General features: G+C 52.0%; 7 protein-coding genes across 7 annotated transcripts; 5 read left to right on the top strand and 2 right to left on the bottom strand.

The window, feature by feature from the left end:
* Positions 1-642: 642 nt before the first annotated feature.
* On the top strand, positions 643-2,004 carry AYO20_09301 (hypothetical protein; the record flags this gene model as incomplete). Its single annotated transcript, XM_022647572.1, has 1 exon — positions 643-2,004. The coding sequence occupies one exon, from the start codon at positions 643-645 to the stop codon at positions 2,002-2,004; it is 1,362 nt and encodes a 453-aa protein (XP_022496461.1).
* Positions 2,005-3,189: 1,185 nt separating this feature from the next.
* AYO20_09302 (hypothetical protein) lies at positions 3,190-7,874 on the top strand (the record flags this gene model as incomplete). The annotated part of the gene is made up of 5 exons (XM_022647573.1): positions 3,190-3,381; positions 3,438-3,491; positions 3,556-3,805; positions 3,858-6,239; positions 6,286-7,874. 5 exons carry the CDS (start codon positions 3,190-3,192, stop codon positions 7,872-7,874), a joined length of 4,467 nt encoding a protein of 1,488 aa, XP_022496462.1.
* A 2,322-nt stretch (positions 7,875-10,196) lies between these two features.
* AYO20_09303 (hypothetical protein) lies at positions 10,197-11,827 on the top strand (the record flags this gene model as incomplete). The annotated part of the gene is made up of 2 exons (XM_022647574.1): positions 10,197-11,664; positions 11,721-11,827. 2 exons carry the CDS (start codon positions 10,197-10,199, stop codon positions 11,825-11,827), a joined length of 1,575 nt encoding a protein of 524 aa, XP_022496463.1.
* Positions 11,828-12,890: 1,063 nt separating this feature from the next.
* AYO20_09304 (hypothetical protein) lies at positions 12,891-13,985 on the top strand (the record flags this gene model as incomplete). The annotated part of the gene is made up of 2 exons (XM_022647575.1): positions 12,891-13,283; positions 13,809-13,985. 2 exons carry the CDS (start codon positions 12,891-12,893, stop codon positions 13,983-13,985), a joined length of 570 nt encoding a protein of 189 aa, XP_022496464.1.
* Positions 13,986-14,084: 99 nt separating this feature from the next.
* Positions 14,085-16,943, bottom strand: AYO20_09305 (hypothetical protein; the record flags this gene model as incomplete). The annotated part of the gene is made up of 4 exons (XM_022647576.1): positions 14,085-14,698; positions 14,754-15,039; positions 15,115-16,466; positions 16,535-16,943. 4 exons carry the CDS (start codon positions 16,941-16,943, stop codon positions 14,085-14,087), a joined length of 2,661 nt encoding a protein of 886 aa, XP_022496465.1.
* A 918-nt stretch (positions 16,944-17,861) lies between these two features.
* Positions 17,862-18,830, top strand: AYO20_09306 (hypothetical protein; the record flags this gene model as incomplete). Its single annotated transcript, XM_022647577.1, has 1 exon — positions 17,862-18,830. The coding sequence occupies one exon, from the start codon at positions 17,862-17,864 to the stop codon at positions 18,828-18,830; it is 969 nt and encodes a 322-aa protein (XP_022496466.1).
* Positions 18,831-19,045: 215 nt separating this feature from the next.
* On the bottom strand, positions 19,046-19,873 carry AYO20_09307 (hypothetical protein; the record flags this gene model as incomplete). The annotated part of the gene is made up of 1 exon (XM_022647578.1): positions 19,046-19,873. One exon carries the CDS (start codon positions 19,871-19,873, stop codon positions 19,046-19,048), a length of 828 nt encoding a protein of 275 aa, XP_022496467.1.
* Positions 19,874-21,163: the final 1,290 nt, after the last annotated feature.

The raw sequence follows: 21,163 nt of genomic DNA on the forward strand, positions 1-21,163 counted from the left end.
GACGCGATCAGCAGAATTTGATGATCTCTGCGCCCATGGGATACTGTCTTAACTCATCGCCAGACTTTATGCCAGGAAACTGAGGAGCGCGATTATCCTTCTTTGATGGTTGGAATCTCCGGTCTGAGGCGAGTCGACTTATGAGCGCGCGAGTTCCGAGGACGATTTAAGGATAGAAGCCAGTGAAAGGAGCATGAAGAGGCTCAACTGGAGGCAAGGCTCAGAGAGAATCGAGAATCGAGTCGAAGTTCCAGAATCTCAAAGACTTTGACGTTGCGCGCAACTTGCGCCACTGCACACTAACCCATAACAAGTTTAGCCTTGTATCTTTCTTAGTCATCGAATTCAAACTCTGGTTGTCGTCTGCCTCGCTGTCCTTCTAAATGTTTGACCACACTATCTGGTTTCATTCATCACTCATGTGACAATCACGTCGGATATCATCATAATGACTGCTAGATGGACAACTTCAGAATCTCTGAATGAATGAGAGGCAATAAAATCGAGGTCTGGCCATAATTGTGGCTCATCCCTGCCCTGTTCTCCGCCGAGAAACCGCGGAGCCACAACACGTTCACCAGAACCTGAGATCCTCAACTTCCACCCATCCACTCCTTCCAAACCCTATCAAAGTTGTCACAGATGGCATCAAACGAGGATTGCGCGTCGGTGTTAGAGCAATTCATTCACGATGCGGCGAACTTACCAGCCGAGATTACCCACATGATGGAGGAGATTCAGGCCAAGGACAAAGACCTGCAGAAATGTTTGTCCATCATCAATCAAAAGGACACCAACATCCAAAAACATCTCAGACTTAACGGAGTACTCGCTCCACATCCCAAGGAGAACGAGTATGTTGATCTAGTCAAAAAGAATTACGAGCTGTGCCATGGACTGCAGGGACAGAAAGTCGCCCTGAGTGAAAAAGCATGCACCCTGTTGGAGCGGCAGGTCAAGAAACTGGATATGAAGATTCGAGAATTGCAGAGTGATGGCCAACTAATCGACGGCCCGCCCTTACCAAGTGTTTTCAACCGCAAGGCTGAGACACAAAAGACCTTTATTGACCTACCCACCAATTTACCTCTACAGAACGCCTCGATTAATGCTCTCAACACAAACGCACATAAGATCAACGCACAGATCTCTGCGACCATGCAGCAGGCCCAAGCTAGACAATTGCCGCAAATTACGACTGGAAGCACACCTGTCCAACGGAGCTCTGCACCAGCCACACCTGCTTCGGCCGTTCAACAACAGCGTCAACGAGAGCGAGAACACTCCCAAGGTGCCGAGAACAAGCGACGGAAATTGGGAGGCCCACTTCCAGGCACGACCCTTCCTGCCCAGCCGTCCGGTCTTCGACAATCCTCCCTTGGCCCAGGCACTCCAAAAGCAGGGACACCTACAGGCACAGGTACAAGCCGAGCCGGGAGTATGCCTCGATCCGTAGGCGCACAAGTATCAGCTGGACCTCCCAAGAAGTCAGGCCTCTCCAAGAAAGTCATCTCACATCAGCAAGTCAACAAGCTCAAGCAAAAAGGCTCAACTAAGGGAAGGCTATCTGCTGGGCGCAAAAAGGGGCAATCGCCGTCAGTGCGGGGAGGACGTGGCGGCACGGCAGCCTCGGAAGATGCAGACTCTGTACTATCATCCGCAGATGCCTCCGAAACCGATGCCTCTCAATCAAGGGGAAGGCGAGGAAATAAGAAGCAACAACAAACTGCATCAGAAGAGCCCGACGGTGACATGGGCGAGGATGAAGAAATGGAAGATGAAGAAGGAGAAGACGACAAGCGCTACTGCCTCTGCAACCAGCGCAGTTATGGGGAAATGGTGGCTTGTGAGAATGACGAGTGTCCCTTCCAGTGGTTTCACACGGGCTGCTTGAACATGAAGAAAGTTCCAGATGAGGACGAAGACTGGTACTGTCCGACGTGCAGGGAAAAGCCAGAGATAATTGAAAAGGTCAAGATCAAGAAGAAAGCTGGCAGGAAATAGGTGAAACCTCGATATCTTGGAATATTGTAATTCTCAGAAATCAGGCACTCCGGCTCCGTTGGTGTCATACATAATGATACGATGCTTTCCATATGACCTACACCCTCTGCCGCGTCACAGAAGATAGCTTGTTGTGCTCTGTACAGTCTGTCATTGTTTAGGAGACGATTGGATCCAATGCCCGCCTTCGATCTTGCGTCCCTAGCGAGCAGCAAAAAATGCGATTGGTTGCACAGTGAGCAGTTCTGATGGCCGTGCAACCACAAGATCGCAAGACCCTCTTGCGCAATTAGTGTTCACCTACGAGCACTCCGAGATACTCGTAGGTCCACAGAAGCATATCTCCCGATGCCATCAATCGGCAAATAGTCCTGGTCCTGCTGAAGAACGAGCTAGCTCCAACGCCGTCCATCACTGGGGGCACAAATTTCCTTCTTTTTCCTCTAGTTTTCCCACACGTGGGATTGTAAAGCCCGAAAGGACGGGACTCGAATTGCTGGGGCAGTCCAAGCTGGGCGACTCGTATCTTCGCAAGGGGATGGCGGAAAGGGGGGTGGTTTCGATCGGGAGGTCAGCGAATGAGAAGAAATCAGGTTGGCAGGGTGGCAGGGAGGCAGGGTTTATCTGTGGCGATGGCGGTGATTCCAGCGATCCCAGCTTGCTTGGTGCCCGTCAAAACTCGGCTGGGTAGGCGAAACAGGGCAGAAGAGGGCACGTTGGAGAACCGTAGGTGGGTCTCACCAGCCTGCGGTGATTCCGGTGAGTCTAGTAGGCGTCACTGGGGCGCCCCTAAACGAAGCCAAGCTGCCCGAAGCTGCACTGCCAGTGGCTCATTAGGCTGCTTGCGCACGCCTGCGCTTCCCTGCAAGCTGAAATTCACTTTTAAGGTTTAACCTGGACCTCTCCGCATCTCCGTCACTCATCACCAGCCGACCGCCGTGTCGAGCAAGGGAACAGAGAGAAGCATTGGCCGAGCAGCTGTCCTCGCAGGCTCACCACATCCATTTCTATTTCACCTCTCTATTTCCCCTGTCGTAGAGGTCGCCAGTAGCACAGGTGGCTTGACGTCTTGTCCTGCCTACTTATTCTCCGTCTTCCATCTCCCTTTCTGTTTCCCTCCGCATGCTCTCCGAAATTTAGAGCAGCTCGGACCGGGGGTCGGTTGATCGTCCTCGCCCAATCATCATGAGCTCCGAGAGAGAGAAGAACGAGCTCAAGTCTCAAGGCGCCGTCGAGGCTGCTCGTGACCCCAACAGCTCTGTCACCGGCGATGATGCAGAACGGGTCATCTTAGAAGAGAGCAAAAAAGCTGGCTCTACTGCTCTACATTTCGATCCTAACGCGTCGCCAGAGGAAAAGGCCGCGCAAGCCAGATCGGTGAGATTCTCTTTCCCCAACTGGCGGTAAAACAATATCTCTGACCTGCATCACAGCGGCAGAACGATACTCGTCGCCCACCCAAGGGAATCGGAGTAGTGACGGATCTTGTGAGTAATATTATTCTCAACTCTTCCCCCCTCTCTCTCCACCTTTCATTGACAAATGTGGCAGGATGATGGAAAGCCCTCTCAGTACAATCTGCCTCCGCCCGAACCCATTTCCGTCGCTGCAAAAGTAGAACCCCCTACGGCCCAGGATGGCGCGACAAACGGAGTGGTCCCAGAAGATGGACAAGACTGGACCCAGGTCGGGTGGGCTCCACGCTTCGGCTCTGGTGAGACGGATGAAGAGAAAGAAGAAGGCAACCTATTAGACCATCAAACAGCCCTCGAGGGGAGGTTGGATGAGAAGTTCTTTGGTGGTTCGTATACCTTTGCTTTCAATATACATGGCCACGTCTCTAAGGGTTCCAGATTGGTATCACAATACTGCTGTCATCATCTTTGCCTGCATCGCATCATGGCTCATTGCTACCCTCGGCGGTGGCCTGGCATGGGTCATCATCATCATGGCCACATGCGGCACCTACTACAGAACCTCCATCCGACGCGTGAGACGAAACTTCAGAGACGATATCACACGGGAACTAGCCAAAGCACGTTTGGAAACCGACACCGAAAGTCTTGAATGGATGAACAGCTTCCTGGTCAAGTTCTGGCCCATCTATGCCCCACAGCTTGCCAAAGCCATCATCATGTCCGTCGACCAAGTTCTGAGTACCTCGACGCCGGCATTTCTCGACAGCATGAGACTCGAAACCTTTATCTTGGGTACCAAGCCACCCCGCATCGAGCATGTCAAGACCTACCCCAAGGCTGAGGACGACATTGTCCTAATGGATTGGAAGTTCAGCTTCACTCCAACTGACACGATGGATATGACTGCCCGCCAGCTCAAGACAAAGATCAACCCGAAAGTCGTCCTCGAAATCCGGATTGGTAAAGGCGTAGTCAGCAAGACAATGAAGGTCATCGTCGAGGACTTTGAGTTCTCGGGGCTGATGCGGGTCAAAATGAAGCTGCAAATCCCATACCCACATATCGATCGCGTTGACATCTGTTTCCTCGGTCGACCTACAATTGACTACGTCTGCAAGCCTCTAGGTGGAGAAACATTCGGCTTCGATATCAATTTTATCCCTGGGTTGGAGAACTTTATTAAGGAGCAGATCCATGGCAATCTTGCCCCGATGATGTACGAGCCGAATGTCTTCCCCATCGAGGTGGCCAAACTGCTGTCGGGCAACCCCATCGATTTAGCCATTGGCGTTGTTGCCGTGACGCTCCACAATGCCAACGGTTTGAAGAACCCGGATAAGTTCTCTGGTACACCAGATCCCTATGTGGTTGTCTCGTTGAACAGCGCCAAAGAACTTGCACGTACCAAAACGATTCACGAAGACCACAACCCGCGCTGGAACGAGACCTTGTATATCATCATCACGAATTTGACGGACTCCTTGACGCTGCAGGTCTACGATTACAACGATGTGCGCAAGGACAAACACCTCGGTACCGCAACTTTCACGCTCGACAGGTTGGAGGAGGCACCTGAGCATGAAAGTTTGACTCTAGATGTACTCGCCAATGGGAAGCACCGTGGAGTGGTCAATTGTGACATTCGTTTCTTCCCAGTTTTGGAACCGGAGAAGCTCCAGACTGGCGAGATTTTACCACCCCCAGAGTCAAATACGGGCATTGCAAGAATCACCATCGAGCAGGCCAAGGATCTTGATGGAAGCAAGAGCCTCGTCGGCGCTTTAGATCCATATGCCGTCCTCCTCCTGAATGGAAAGGAGATTCATATCACCAACAAGCTCAAGCATACCAACAACCCTGTGTTCTCGAACAATACGAAGTCAGTTCTCATCACGGATCGTAAGAAAGCGAGGGTCGGACTGGTCATCAAAGACAACCGCGACCTTGTCACTGATCCCATTCTAGGCACCTTTCAAATCAGACTGGACGATATGCTCAAACTTGTGGACAAAGGTCAGGAGTGGTTCAATCTGCACGGTACGACGACCGGCAAGGCCAAGTTGATGCTGGACTGGAAACCAGTAGCACTGAGGGGTGTCACCAGATCTGGCGGCTACATCACGCCAGTTGGTGTGATGCGCATCCACGTCCAGAGCGCGAAGAACCTGCGAAACTACGAGACAATGGGCAAATCCGACCCTTATGCTAGAGTTTTACTGTCAAGTATTCCCAAGGGCCGGACAGTAACGTTCCAGAACGAACTCAATCCTACTTGGGATGAGGTTATATATGTACCTGTGCACACACCTACTGAGCGACTGATCCTTGAGGTGATGGACGAAGAAAAGCTGGGAAAAGACCGATCTCTTGGCCTGGTCCAAATTGCCGCTTCAGATTACATGAAAGAGGCCGAAGAAGGCGGGTATGAAGTCCATGATACCAGGACCGTGCTGTCAGAGGGTTTGCGAATGGGAGGTGCGGGCGAGGCGAAGGGCACGATTAACTACACCGTTTCATTCTTCCCGACCCTGAATGTGGTGGATCCAGAAGAGGAAGAGGAAGAGCAAAAAGCCCAAGCAGCACTCGAAGGGCACGAAACTCCAACCGCCACGCCGTCGCACAGCAAGAAATCATCCGTTGATGTCAAGGCTTCGACCGAGATAGTAAGGCCGAGCGTGGATGGCCGGAAGAGCTTGGATACGGCTGGCCGGCTTGGTGCTCTCGTGAATGGAGCCGCGTCTATCAACGGCTCCGTCTCTTCCGTCAAACGACAGCCACCAAAAATCAGGATCAACCCAGAAGATATCCACAAATACGGTAAGTCCCATGCTACTAAGAAGTGGTCGCCGCTAATCATCAATAGAATCGGGTCTAATTGTTTTCAACCTGGTCGAAGGTCACTTTGCACAAACTGACGTTAAACTCGAGGTCGTGATGGACGACCATGCCTTCCCGGCTTACACGTCCTCAAAGATTCGAGAGAAAGACCACCACTTCGGTGAGACTGGTGATGCCATGGTTCGTGAAATCGAGATGTCTCGAATCACACTCCGGTTGACCGAAAAGGTTGACCACACTGGCAAGGGAGACGACAATGACATCGTGGCTAAGCTGACGGGCCCTACTCTCCCTACGTTACAACAGTGCTTGTATAAGCCCACAGAGCTTACAATGAGGAGCAACAACGGAGGTCTCAACAAAGTGGTGGTCAGTCTCAAATATCTACCCGTGAAGATGCAGCTTGATCCCAGCGAGAGCATCAACAACATGGGCACCCTGCGCGTCGACGTGATGGATGCGGCCGATCTTCCGTCTGCCGATCGCAATGGGTACAGTGATCCATACTGCAAGTTCAGGTTGAACGGGAAAGAAGTGTACAAAACCAAGATCCAGAAGAAGACACTCCACCCTGCTTGGAACGAATTCTTCGAGGTGCAGATTCCATCCCGCACAGCAGCTGACTTCAAGGTCGACGTTATGGATTGGGATTTCGGCGACAAAGCCGACCATTTGGGTTCTGCGACGCTGAATCTACAAGTTCTGGAACCCTTCCAACCACAAGAGCTCCAGTACGCGCTGGACGGAAAGTCGGGGGTCCTTCGACTTAGGATGTTGTTCAAGCCCGACTACATTACCCGCACTCGGCAAGGGACATCTACCTTTTCAGGGACCTTCGCGCCAGCAGGAAAAGTAATTGGTGCACCTGTCAGAGGTGTCGGGAAAGTCGGCGGCGGCGTGGTGAAGGGGGCTTCTTTCATCAAGCACGGCTTGACGAGAGGGCGAGGCAACAAGGAAGAGGCATCGTCGAATACCAACGGCACGATGGAGACTTCGGATAGTGCCCTGTCGACACCGGCTAAAGCCTCCCCCATGGTAGATGGAAGTGCGACTCCTGTCACCCCAGCCACACCCTCCCCGATGATGCACTCCCGCACTAAGAGCACCCATTCAACCATGACGACTCAGAAAGGCGGCGAGACGGGAACAGCGAGTTTTATCATCGTCTCTGCCACCGGATACCCTCCCAAAGCTGATGTCCAGGTTCTGATCAAGATCATAGGGACCAGGGGAGCGAAAGAAGTGCACAAGACCAAGGCAATCAAATCGTCCTCGGGCACTGTGGAGTTTGATGTGAACCACGAAAACTTCAAGGTGCCGTGCTCGGCAGACACGCAGTTCCAACTACAAGTCAGAGATCACGACATGCTCCGATCCAGAGACCTCGGGGAGGCGATGTTCTTTGTATCTGACCAAGGCGCGGGATCCGATCAGATTGTCAAGGCTGGGTCAGGTACGGTCACAATCCGCAGCAGCTTCGCAACCAACAACGGAGTCGCCTCCGAAAGCCTCAGGCCAGTCACCAGTGGACGGGACAGCCCAGACTCGAAGCGAGAGGGACGACGAAGCTTCTTTGGGAGAAGGGATGTTAGCGGCAAACACGAGGGGTCCTGAACGAGATAAAGAAAATGGTTGGCACTGATTGTGAATATTCATGGTTTCAGCAATGCGGCGTTTGGGAGGAATGACGCCGGACGGCCGCCCAAAGAAGGTTCTTGACGACTACCTACCCGGTGAGTTCTCAGGGCCTTGTTCTCTCGCTAGATTATTGCGTGTACTTGATTCAGAGATACCAGATACTGTTTGTAATTGCGTGGGTTACATACAACCTGCAAAGACCTAGGCGAGCCTTTGATCGCAGGCTCAAGGAAAATAGTGCACAAAAGGGAATACTTCACAGAATACAATCTAGATTCAAGGTAATCGGTATACGTTGCAGCTGTTCTTTTGTAGGATATCTTTCGTAGGGTATTTTGTGCGTGAAAAGTGTTTGCAGAGGAACCCCGGTCGGTTGTCCTTTGGAGTAACAGTGATTGGCGGAAGATGCGCTGCCCTGAGACAAACTTATGGATTATAGTGGCAACCGAACCAAGCGTATACGAGGTAAGGAAAACCATACCCGAGAAGGTCAAACGCAAACACGAATCAAACAGGCACGCAGGTATACCCCCAGTGTAGAATGGTGAGATGTCAGCCTGATGTTTGAAAAAATTTTCCCTCACGATCCTCCTCATACTGTTTAGCTCTGATCGATCGGGATGTTTGAGGCGATGGGTGCTCTGCGAGGATGGATGACAGCGGCGAAACACGCAGATTTGGCGGTCCGATCTAGACCGAAGCGGAAAAAGATATGGGAGGTGTGGCGTAGGATGGGGGAAGCGTTTGAACTGTGGCGGACTCGGGAAGCAGTGAGGGGCAGACGTGGGCGTGGGCATGGGCGCCGATCAAAATGGTGGGATGATTGAGAGGAACGGGATCATGGCTGTCGAGGTTTTTGTCCGAAACATGGAGTGGAAAATAACGCTTCTCGATCGATCGATACTACCTTGACACCAAGCCGGTTGCCCAACAAAATATGGGGGTGGGTTGATGGATGGTGGTGAGGACGGGAGGATATATTTTGGGCAAAGGAGCGCAGGCACCGCAGGGAGGAGATGGATAGACAATTAATTGACGGTACAGAAGCCTCCACGTTGTCGTTGTCGTCGACCAGTTTCCCCCAATCAAGCAATTAGTCAATCACGAGAGGTGAGTTGCAAGTTACAACACCCTGACCGCCAGATGGGAAAAAGATGTGCTACACCCGCGCAGTCCTCAGGATGGAGCCCAATTGTTCCCACTTTTACCCATTGGGTTCCTCTTTGGTCCCTCTGGCTCCCCTTTGGCTTCCTCTGATTCCCTCTGGAGGCTTCCCTCCGGCTCGTTATCATTTGTTGCAGCTGTCGGTCAGGGACCAAACACTATGCACAACTACATCACCCCTTGTCATGGTTGTTTTTCTGCCATGCTCACCCATCCACAGCCCATCCCTCCCTCCATCCATCCATCCACACCAGATCCTCGCCCACAGCACATGCCGGTGATGAAATCGTTGGCTCTGAGGCGATAGTTCTGGTACCATTGGACCAGTCGACGCCAGAAGCTCTCGCTAAAGCTTGCTGTTTTCATTTTTCTTGGATTGTCTCATCCCACCTTGAGGTTTTGCATCACCGCTCCTACTTTTCTACAACTCACCTCTTTCACTTTCTCTTCACTTCACCCTCACATTCCACTCTACACCACAATCTCTGCAACACCCATCTGGACGAGTCTCGAGCCTCCAGCGAGTTGCTAATTCGTCTCCAGAACCCCTAATATCTCGGCCTTCCCAGACTGATCTGAGACTGTCTCCAGATCAAATCTCGCTCCTCCACTCCGTTTCATCTCCTAAGTGCACAGCGCAGCCATGGCCTCGAAAGCGATTCCATCTCATCTCCGTCCTCACGGTGCAGCCAACGGTTCCAACGGTCCTGCCCCAGCTGAGAAGAGACATCACGGCAAGACACAGTCTCATGTGGTAAGGAAAAAAACACATTCCTTGATTCCTTGCTGCTCCTCGTACCACATCACTCCCTGCCATCCACTATCCGAGATGCAAAATAGCATGACACGACGGCAAACTCCCTCCCCCTTCCCATGACGCACGGACCCGTTTTCCGCATACCCCGGAGTCCGTTCTGGATGCCTCGTCTGGAAATCAATACTACGAGGTCATGGTGTTGGCGATCGGTCCATGTTGAAATGAGGTGTCAAACACTGTTTTGTATTCGTCATCTCATGCTTCGCGCAATATCCCTCGAATCTACTGCTGGGGTTTATTGAAAAAGCTGCCTTGATCGGTTTCTTTGCTCTTGCTCTTTTTCCCTTTTTCGATCTCTACACCTTCCCTTGTTCAAAATGCCGCTACTGGAACCTCCTCCGCCAATCGAGTTGCGCACTTCTTCTCTTTCTCCCAACTCTATCCACCATCTACCAGACCCTCTGCTAATCAAGTCTCCCGCAATGCAGGCCTTTGAGAACACCTCCACCAATGTGGCTGCCAGCCAGATGCGCAATGCCCTCAACAGCCTCGCAGACACGGTCAAAGACCCGGCGGAAAAGAAGAGGTTCGAGGCGGAAATGGACAACTTTTTCTCCCTGTTCAGAAGATATCTCAATGACAGGGCCAAGGGCAACACCATCGACTGGGCCAAGATAAACCCTCCAAATCCAGACCAGGTGGTCGCCTATGACGATTTGCCCAACAGCGACGCAGTCGAGTTCTTGAACAAGCTCGCAGTGGTCAAGCTCAACGGTGGTCTAGGTACTTCGATGGGTTGCGTTGGTCCCAAATCTGTCATCGAGGTCAGAGATGGAATGTCGTTCCTTGATCTTTCCGTCCGCCAGATCGAGTACCTCAACCGCACCTACGACGTCAACGTTCCGTTTGTTTTGATGAACAGCTTCAACACCGATGAAGATACCGCTTCCATCATCAAAAAATACGAGGGCCACAATATTGATATCCTGACGTTCAATCAATCCCGTTATCCTCGTGTCCTCAAGGACTCCCTGCTTCCTGCGCCCCGATCGTACGATTCCCAGCTTTCCGACTGGTATCCTCCCGGACACGGCGACGTTTTCGAATCTCTCTACAACAGTGGCATCCTTGATCAGCTCTTGGATCGTGGCATTGAAATCATTTTCCTGTCCAACGCAGACAACCTTGGTGCCGTGGTGGATCTACGCATCTTGCAGCACATGGTTGAGACCAAAGCCGAGTACATCATGGAATTGACCGACAAGACCAAGGCTGATGTCAAGGGTGGTACCATTATCGACTACGAGGGCCGCGCGCGACTACTGGAAATTGCCCAAGTTCCGAAGCAATACGTCAATGAGTTCAAGTCGATTAAGAAGTTCAAGTACTTCAATACCAACAATATCTGGATGAATCTGCGAGCTATCAAGCGCGTGGTCGAGAACAACGAGTTGGAGATGGAGATCATTCCCAACGAAAAGTCGATCCCGGCGGACAAGAAAGGCGAGGCGGACATTTCTATTATCCAGCTCGAGACTGCTGTGGGTGCTGCCATCAAGCACTTCAAAAACTCCCACGGTGTCAATGTCCCCCGTCGACGATTCTTGCCTGTCAAGACTTGCTCAGATCTCATGCTGGTTAAGTCGAACTTGTACACCTTGTCACATGGTCAATTGATCATGGACCCCAACCGATTCGGCCCTGCACCGCTAATCAAGTTGGGCAGCGACTTCAAGAAGGTCGCGCAGTTCCAAAAGAGAATCAGCAGCATCCCCAACATTGTCGAATTGGATCATCTGACTGTCACTGGTGACGTGAACTTTGGCCGTGGAATTGTTCTGAAGGGTGAGTGTCTATCTCGTTTGCGGCCTTGCAGACATGCTAACTCGTTGTGACCACAGGTACCGTCATCATTGTGGCTACTGAGAACAGCACCATCGACATTCCCCCTGGATCAATCCTAGAGAACGTCGTGGTTCAGGGTTCTTTGAGACTGCTTGAGCACTAGTTTGAACGCGTGTGGGCGTGTGTTATCTACTGTGCAGATGTGGCAATGGCTTAGTACCTTTGATAGTGTGTACAGTGCCATACAAATTGTGGGATTGGATGGTGCGGGGAGAAGTTGTGATTCAAATGCTTAGACAAGAGATGATGTCATCCTCTTATTTCCCAAGATGGGAAGACGGAAAATGTGTGGAAAGCAGAAAGGGCATGGATTTGTCGGACGGCTTTTCTAGCTCTCATACTAATTAAAGGGGGTCATATGGCATTATCAATGGAGCGAGACTGTCTGTTGTGTAACCCCGGGTTCTAATCGATATTGTCGACAATGCATCACAAAAGCCCCAATCTTGCCCACCTCCCGAGTAAACAGTGTGATGTCACAGCGTTAGCTCTTGGCATGTTACATAAGTCCCACACAGCTAGCCGGATAAACTTTACCGGAACTATTTATTCCGGTGGTTAGTCATTTCTCCGGCCGGGCGGGACCACCAGGGCGGCACTTTGATATTCCTGGGCCGGAGGCTGAGGCTCAACCTTGTAGGTGCGATTCATGGATATCTACTATATTATCTACCGGGGACGACGTTCGTAGTCGATCTCTCCACAGGTTCTTTCTTTTTTTCTCTTTCTTGTTGATCCCGTTTCCGACGCTGTTATCGAGTTACTCTATCCTATCTTCCTAGGAGGGGCAGGCTGAGCGGCTAGCCATAGCCGATATTGAACGTTAAGGGGCAGAGGAAACGGAGAAGGAGAAGGAGGAGCAGGAAAGACGACGAAAGACGAGAACAAAAAGAAGAAAAATCCACAGGGCGCACGAAGGGGGGAGATAGGAGAGTGAGTTCGTGGGAGTCATCCCAATTCCACTCACTGGTCGTATTGAGTCTCGGGAAGAAGGAGGAGGCGGAGGATCAGTTGGCAAACGAAAAGCCGCCGCCGCCACAAAACTTACTTCTCCTCGCCAAAGAAACCTGTCCAAAAATTAGAACAGAAAAAGAGGACTGATTGCAGTCCAAAGCAACAGCCAAAGCGAAGGAAAAACAAAGAAAGGGAACCACGTAGAGGACATAATGGCCTCGACCACATCCACCAACACCAACACAACCGGCACAGCAAGTAAGACCACGACCGGGACATTCACACTCCTCCTCTTCGCGTCCGCGAGCACCTTTGCCGGCGGGGTCGAGACACTCCGGCTCCCCGCGCCGACGACGCTGCGCGGGGTCTTTGACGCCCTCGAGGCGCAATTCCCGGGCATGCGCGACGCGGTGCTCCGCAGCGCGGCCGTGACGGTGAATCTCGAGTATATTGACGTTGATCCTGACATCGACGCTAACGCTAACGCCGCCGCTACCGCTGCCGGGCAAAAGCGAGATGGGGACGTCGGGGGCGATGCGACCGACAAGGGTGACGGGCTGGATATGGTGATCAACGCGGGCGACGAGGTCGGAATCATCCCGCCGGTGAGTAGTGGGTAGGTACTACCTACGTACGGTCCTACCTACAGGATGTATGGTACGTGGGATTATAGATAACCTGGTCACCCTGGTGAAAAGGGGAAAGGGTCGAATGTCACAGGGAGTATGGGTCAGGAGGAGTATTGGAGGGAGGAATCAATTTGATAGAGACCGTGAGATGAAGTGGGAAAATACTCATTGATTCGTTATCGTGTACCAACTCACAATGTCCCAAGCACATATTACTCCGCCTTCAGAGCTCTTATTCAAGTCTCATGGCTTACACATTCGTTAGTCGATGATAATAATGGTGTCTCCAGTTTCGTCGTCAGCATCAAAGCCTCCTCCCTGAGAGTCGGGGTTTTCTTCTTCGATTTCTTCTTCGAATTCTCCTGCTTCTTCGCTTGAGTAGCCTGACTCGATATCTGGCTGATCTGTTCGTAAAAGCTTGATATCTGGGCGGTTTATTCGGGCACGCTCGATCTCGGATTCAAGACAGTTCCAGCACACGACGTTGTTGTTTTTTTTTAGTACGTGTACTCTGGACCTCCCAACGGTCTGCTCCGCGATGCAGGCCGCAGCCAAACGAGCCGACCAATTCTCGTGTGCTCGGACTATGCCAACACCATCTGGAGGATCCAAGAGCTCCTCAAAATTGTCGATACTAATGCATTCGGTCTTCGAGTTCGCCTGTCTGGACCCACATAAGCACTCGCCACTTACGCAGCTATCTTCGATTTCTTCAAGAGCTGCGAGGACATTGATATCTCCGTACCACCGACCTCTGTCGTGTACTGACACAACCGCCTAGACCTGGAAGATATCCTGGTCAATGTTGCCGACCTTGCTGGAGGAGAGAACAACGGGTACTCTCCATTCAGTCAGCGAGAGGTGTAAAGAGGTGGCGCCAAAGTTATCTTCCCGTCTGTAATCGTACGGGGCATGTTCCACGGCTCGAAAGTCTCTTGTCTTCTCTTTCACCATCACTGTTTCTGGGCTGATGAGGATAGACACTCCAGAGCGGCCGAGGTTGCCGGCTATCCTCCGAATAGCACAGTCCGGTTGCTTTTGTGATGGGTCCGAGAGGAGCGATTCTGCAACGAAAATGGAGTTGCCAGCCGCTACAGCCAAGGCACGATTAAACAGGGACCTGTCAATCTGAATGCCCCCCATTTCCATCATACAAACGCATGCAAGCGCATCTCGCCTTGAGACCCAATCCAGATTGAAATCACCAAGACGATCTTCTAGGACACAGAAACGACTTTCCGCGACTTTGATAGGGATCGTTGCACAGGGGAAGCGTGCATAGATTCTTAACAAGTACGCCAAGCAGAAGAGGGAATTGTGGGTGGTCATTGCGAGTGGTCCTCGTGCCAGAGGCTGGTGGGAATATCTGGTTCTTTCCAGCGAGTAGGGGCCTGAGAAATTAGTTCTAGAACGGAGATTTAGCCTTTATGGGGGTTGGACACTCACTGGCCCTGAGCAGACTGGTTAAATATCGGACGAGTCTGCCTTCGGAAAACTGCTTGAGTTGTGCGCGGCGCAGCGCCTCTTCAGCCTTCAGAGCTGCCTCGTTTGCACTTCGGATGGAAGAGAATGTCTCCAAATGGCGCTCATAAAGCGAAGCACTCTCATAAATGGTAAAGAGACCGATTTCTCGCTGCCCGACACTAGCGCTCCACACTGGGCAGAACAACCAAAGGCCCACCTCAGTTTTCTGCGAAGTCCCTAAAAGCTCGGGAACCGGACGCTCCAGGTCCTGATCCAAGTGAGTATGTCTCTGGCTTTTCCCTGGGACCTTGCTATATAACCGCTGTGATTTTTGGGAGCCTACTCTCTTTAGAGGCTTGACTCCTTGAAACCCGGCATCGGATATGAAAGGGGGAAGACTCCGCAGATAGAATGAGGATGGCAACACTCTCCTTGCAGCACAGTCACCTCCGCTGAGAGGCAGGTATTCGTCTCGGTCGATGACTCTAACAATTTCGACAAACGATGCTTGCCGGTGGTTCAATTCTTGCTGGAATCTTTCCTCGACGTAGGGATTGTATGTCACAACCCACCGTACGTGAACATTCTGTGGCCGCTGGCCATCAGCTACAGAATCTTGCTGAAACGACAAATTTGTAGGAGTGGCGGTAGCTAGAACAAGTACCTCGGTGTCTGCGATCTCCTCGAAATATTGAATGACGGAAAATGTCAAAATGTTGGTGCTTTCTGCTACCGATTGGACATGACGAAGGTATTCCTCCGAATAAGAAGAAGAAGGCATTGCCAGACCATTTGCAACGTGTGGATTGCATAACCCGAAAAATGGACTGTTTCCCCGTACCGAAGAGTTTCCAAGGAGATTTTTTCCGCGTCTGCGACCATAACGAACTAGCTTCTCAAAGTCTGCAGATTCATCCTCGGACTTCTCTACCAGGAGCCTTGATGCCTTCATCAGGGGCTTTAGGTACTGGAAATTCACCACCTTCTTCTTGGATAGATCGTCGCCATGATACTGCTCTATCAGACGATCAAGGGAACAAAACCATGAGGCAACATCAACCATCATATCGCAAGGCAGATTCCAGTGGAAAAGTAAGGATCCGAATGCGATAAGGCACAGCTCGTCCATCGTGATCCGATAGTTGTCATGATCCGTCTGAAGGCTGACAGGTTCTCCATAGTATCTGAGATGAGAAAGTGTCAGTGACCATTGAAACCCTGGAGAAACGCCGTCATCGTCTTTGAGCGATAAGCCCACGGTAATTGCGACAGAGGCTGGGAATAATGTATCCTGAAAGACCACTTTTTTCGTCTCGGACGAGAGGACGATGAGATCAGGATACAAGTGCCATGCCGACAAAGCCAGCAAGACAGAGCTGTCGGTCGCATTCTGTGGGTTCCCGTCCAGAAGAGCTTCGAAGCCATTAATTGCCCCTTCCCAGGCATTGATGATTTTGGCATACGTATCTTTGCCAGCGCTTACGGGCAGAGTGGTCAGGTTGTCCAAGATCAGCCTGAGTTGCTTCAATTTCTTGATCATCACTTGGTCAGCTGTGATCAACCAAGCACGGACACTTGCATCAAAAGTGGCCAGATCCTCGCGCAAGATCCTTTGGTGAGCTGCAATGACTGTCTCGTTCATGACGAACCCTGTTGATTCGGCTGTGGCAAGCACTTCCTTTTGGCGGATTGCCACTATTTCTACCCAGAGTGCGACACTCAATTTTGGATCGTCAAATTTTCTTGCCAACAGGCATGCTAACAGCAACACCGCGAGGGATGCAGAGCCAGATGTGTAGCAGCTGCCCAGATGGAAGTGGCATCCGCCCCGACCGAGTCTTTGAACGGTCCATCTTGAGACGTACCCGCGGGATTAGCACCGGGGGTCTTGATGATCTCGGAGACTCTTTGGCCGAAAGCACGGAGAAGCTTTGGGGCATTGGGAGCAACGTGGGAGAATAATGCTCCTAGTAAACGAGCGGTCTGATGGTGAGAACCCAGCTCAGCCGTCCGTCGTCGCTGCAGCGATAAGGCAGAGCCAAGAGGTTGAAATTCGATGGGCGCCTCAAGCTTGACGAGGGAAAACCCCAAGTTCAGGTTGGCAAGGGAAAAGGAGGTCTCATTGGTCCCAGACAGCACAGCATTTGTCACTTTTCCAAATATCTGAGACATTCCGACTGGCTACGGAGAAGAAGCCTGGTCGTCGACGTGGATTGTGGAAAAGACAGACTTCTTGATATTTCTAACAGATGAGAAGACGTGGTTTGAGGCTGGACTGGAGTTGATCAGGCAGCAAGCAGCTAATGCGAACCAGGTGCGCTGTACGCGCCTCATTGTCTGTGAGGGCGAATCAGGGCTGCAGAACGGTTCGCGATGGCACTGCGGCTGACCAAGGGACAACATCCACAGCCTGATTGCTCGACAGAAATCCATGGCAGACTGGGTTGTGGCGTGATTGATAGAGTTGTGAGGACAGGGTGGGAGTGCAACAAGCAAGTCGTGAGAAGAAGAGTGAAAAGAGCATTAAATGACTGGTAGGCACCCAACGCAGCCACACGTGACTGCGCCCTCGATTCCAACCATGCTGGAGTGGCAGGGGCGAACGGGAAAAAATGAAACAGGCAATGGGGTTGAAGGAGCAAAATACACAGCCATTCAAACGTGACAAAGCGCTGATGTTGACACCGGATCATGGAATCAGCAGAAAGCCAACGACGCTAACAACCCCTCGGAACGGTGAGCGCCCTCATTAACTGCGCCTCACTGCGGAGTATGAGTAGGGACGATAGACACGACGCAGGTACACGAGACCGAGCCGCATCGCATATTACTGTCGACATCCTTGCTTGGATTATGGCATCCATCGAGTCGGACCTACAGCGCTCCCCCGTGTTGATGGCTTCCTGCCGATTCGCAATCCTGCCGGTTCAATCCGTCAAGCTGATGGTTCATGATGACCATCACAACCAATACACACCCATTCCGCGCTGGCATATATAGCCCCTCCAAATCCTCGTCTGTGGGATCATTCCTCATTGCCTCAGATTCCTGACTGCGAGCGTATAGAGTGACTAACAGCGTGTCATGAATATGGCACACACACTTTCCAGAGAAGTAAAGTCACTCTTCAAATCCTTTGGCTCTTCTTCTCCTCCTCCTCCTGATGGCTTCGATCGCCCTGATGCCGTCGTGAGACAGGCCGACACTGAAGGCAACATTTCAACGACCTTCTCCGCTGCTCAATCACCAGCGACGTCGCCGACTTCCTTGGAGCAACCCATCCTGATAGAACTCTTTCAATCGCAGGGCTGCAACTCCTGCCCTCCCACGAACGACAATCTCATCGCCTTCGTTCAGCCACACCAGTCCTCGTACCAACATACCTCGCCACCGCGCTTTTACGCCAGCCAATCCCCCTCCTCTTCCCCAATCACCACCCCAAATTCGCCTCATGGGCGAGAGTACCTGTTGCTCACGTACCAAGTGACATATTGGAACTATCTGGGTTGGGAAGACACATTCAGCTTACCCAACAACGACATCCGTCAGCGAGATTATGTCAGGAGGATGGGTCTGCGTGCGGCTTACACGCCGATGGTCGTGGTGAATGGACGGGGCGTCGGTGTGGGCAACACCAGGGAAAATCTTGAGTGGATCGTACGGGCAGGACAGAAACCTGCCCGCGAGACAGAAAGAGTTGGTATGAAGAGATTGTTAGAAAGGGGAGGAGATGGGGAGCTGGAGATCCTTGAGATCGATGCGACTGCCCTTCCACCGTCATACTCGCAATCTCCAGGCCACCACCTCGAGGTGTGGGAAATAACATACACACCCAGCTCACAAGACGTACACATCTCGCGTGGCGAAAATGTGGGCCGGACGCTCCCACATCTCAATGTGGTCAGCGAGGTTCGAAGAATTGGGTCTTTGGAGCGTGGTACCAAGGAGCGTTTCCCATTCTCAGGGCAGAACGAGAGGCGTGCGAGTGCTGGGAAGGAGAAGGTGGTAATTGTGCAGGACGGGAAGGGTGGTGAGACTTGCGGTATCTTGAAGCTGTGAATACGTTCGAACTTTTGCCGCAGCCTCTCAGCCCTCTATAACGGAGTCTGAATCGGACTTGCTGAGGTGTTCAGTCTATGCAGTATAGATTAATCTTGCAGTTATTTCGACTTCAAAGCCCTATCACCGCTGTGTTTCTTACCGTGCACCCGTGTCGGTGAGGTAGTCATGTCAAGCACCAGTCTTGTACAAGGTATCCCTGCTGGCTCTCCGACTCATTTCCAGCAGATGACTTCTCCCTGGAGCGCAGCGTACCACGCCTCGGGACTGTCGCCCCAAGCCCTCAAGCCGTCAACCATGGCGTCGATCTCAGCCTGACTACGGACGAGTTGGAGCTCTCCCAGCCACTTTCGTCCGATCTCACCTTTGAGCCGCTCGACTTGGATGTTGGCCCACCATTTGGATTCGTCGGGTGCGGGATGGCAGGTTGCGCCCGCGCGGACCTGCATCTTGGACCTCTCAAACCCGGCCTCTTGGGCCCACAGGTGAATCCGGCGGCCGGAGCCGATGCCTTGGGCCCCAGGGGACACTGCCTTGGCCATGGCTGCCAGAAAGGCTTCTGTCCCCGGGTTGCTAGGATGGTAGATCAGCGTGTCGGTCTCGCGCATGGCGAGCATACCGCCTGGCTTCAGGATACGAAGCGCTTCCTGTATAACGCGGACAGGTGTAGGGATGTGGTAAAGCACCTGGCTGGTATAGACGACGTCGACCGAGTTGTCGTCCCAGGGCAAGCGGGCGGTGATGTCGCCCACACGGAACGTCAGATTAGGATGTTCGTTCTCTGGGGCCCCCGAGCGGGCTAATGTGATGACCGACTCCGCAGCGTCGATCCCAATCACCGACCCTTGAGGAACATGGGGGCAGAATCCTCTGGTGATGGTGCCAGGGCCACAGCCCAGGTCCACAATCGTGAAATGTGGCTGCAGATGAGGAAGCAAGAACGCTGCAGAGTTTTCAACCGTGCGAGACGCGTGTGATGCCACAACGGCCGCGCTGTGGCCTTGGGTGTAGGTCGACGTTGAAGATTGGGGCTGTGGGTTCATCGTCGGGAGTTCGGCCCGGTGTCAATATTTCGATTACAGGGAGATTAAAGCAGAGGATTGTCGTCCTTCGCAGGCTGGAAAAGGCAGGTATCGACTTTGCGGGCAAAGATGAGTGTCGCGCTCTGATTTGTGAGACCTGTGAAGTGCAAGGAATGATGGTTAGCGAAGCAGAGTGCATGAGAAGAGGCCGCGGCGTCCCGAGTTGTACGCGCAAGTTGAAATTCCCAATGGCGAGCTAGTTTGATTGCAGGGCGCTTCGGTACAGCAGGGCGTACTCGGTATAAGTCCTCGTACACACCTGGTCACAGCCTTCAAAGGACCAAGTAGATGTTGTGTATCGAGTGCAGAACATTAATTATGCACCATCATAGTCGTAGTCCGAAGCTTGGCACAACGTAAAATCTCTAGGGCAGAGCGTTGGGGCAGATGGCGTAGTCCCCGTGACTAAAATGGAAGGATTTCTTTGTGATTCCGAATCAGGATTTAGTGTTCACGCTACCCACACGTGATCCACCTGTCATCATGGACACATTCCTCTTGGGTGCCTCTCGCTATAAGACCTGATTATTCACTTTTCCCCTATAGAAGCGGATTATCAATCTTGTTCCTGCAGGATCTTCATTGCTCCGCAGATATACTGACAGATATGTAGCATAACTTGACGACGAGGCATCTACTCTGAGGGAAAGACCTTCGACTTAACCACCCAACCACACCCCTGGCGCGAGTACATAGCTTACGCTAAACCTTCACAAAGTCAAATCCCCGTCGCCTACCAGTGCCACCCTGACTAGTGGCAGGCGTTGATCTCCCCTGAATAACACGCTAACACAACACGCGGGAGCGTTGGCCACAGTAGTCGCCCGACTTTTGTCACGGAAAGAGACCGGAGAAGAAAGAACCCTGCGAGCGGAGAGACCCATCTTCTGGTCGCTCAAGATTCACTTCCTACTACTTCCCATACTGACGAAGATCTACATCGAACAGTTGACATCATTGCATCCCGGTCCTCTATCTTCAAAATCGCATCTGATAAACCAGCGGAATCTACTGTTGTGGTTGGAGCCTGTCCCACAGTAAATCGCACGTGTACAGTTACGGCCACGCAATTCATTAGTCCATCAGAAAACATGCAAGCGAAACTTTCATGGATCATTTCAAATCGCCCTGAAGATGCGTGAAACAAGAGTACAAGGGAATAGAACACCTTCCTAGCTTGTGCAATACCGTCCTGTGCTAAAATCCAAGATGCGCATTCAATTCAATTGTCTTCTACGTCAATTCAGAACC

The sequence above is a fragment of the Fonsecaea nubica genome (assembly GCF_001646965.1).
Source record: "Fonsecaea nubica strain CBS 269.64 chromosome Unknown Scaff84, whole genome shotgun sequence".
In the NCBI taxonomy this organism is placed as follows: Eukaryota; Fungi; Ascomycota; class Eurotiomycetes; order Chaetothyriales; family Herpotrichiellaceae; genus Fonsecaea; species Fonsecaea nubica.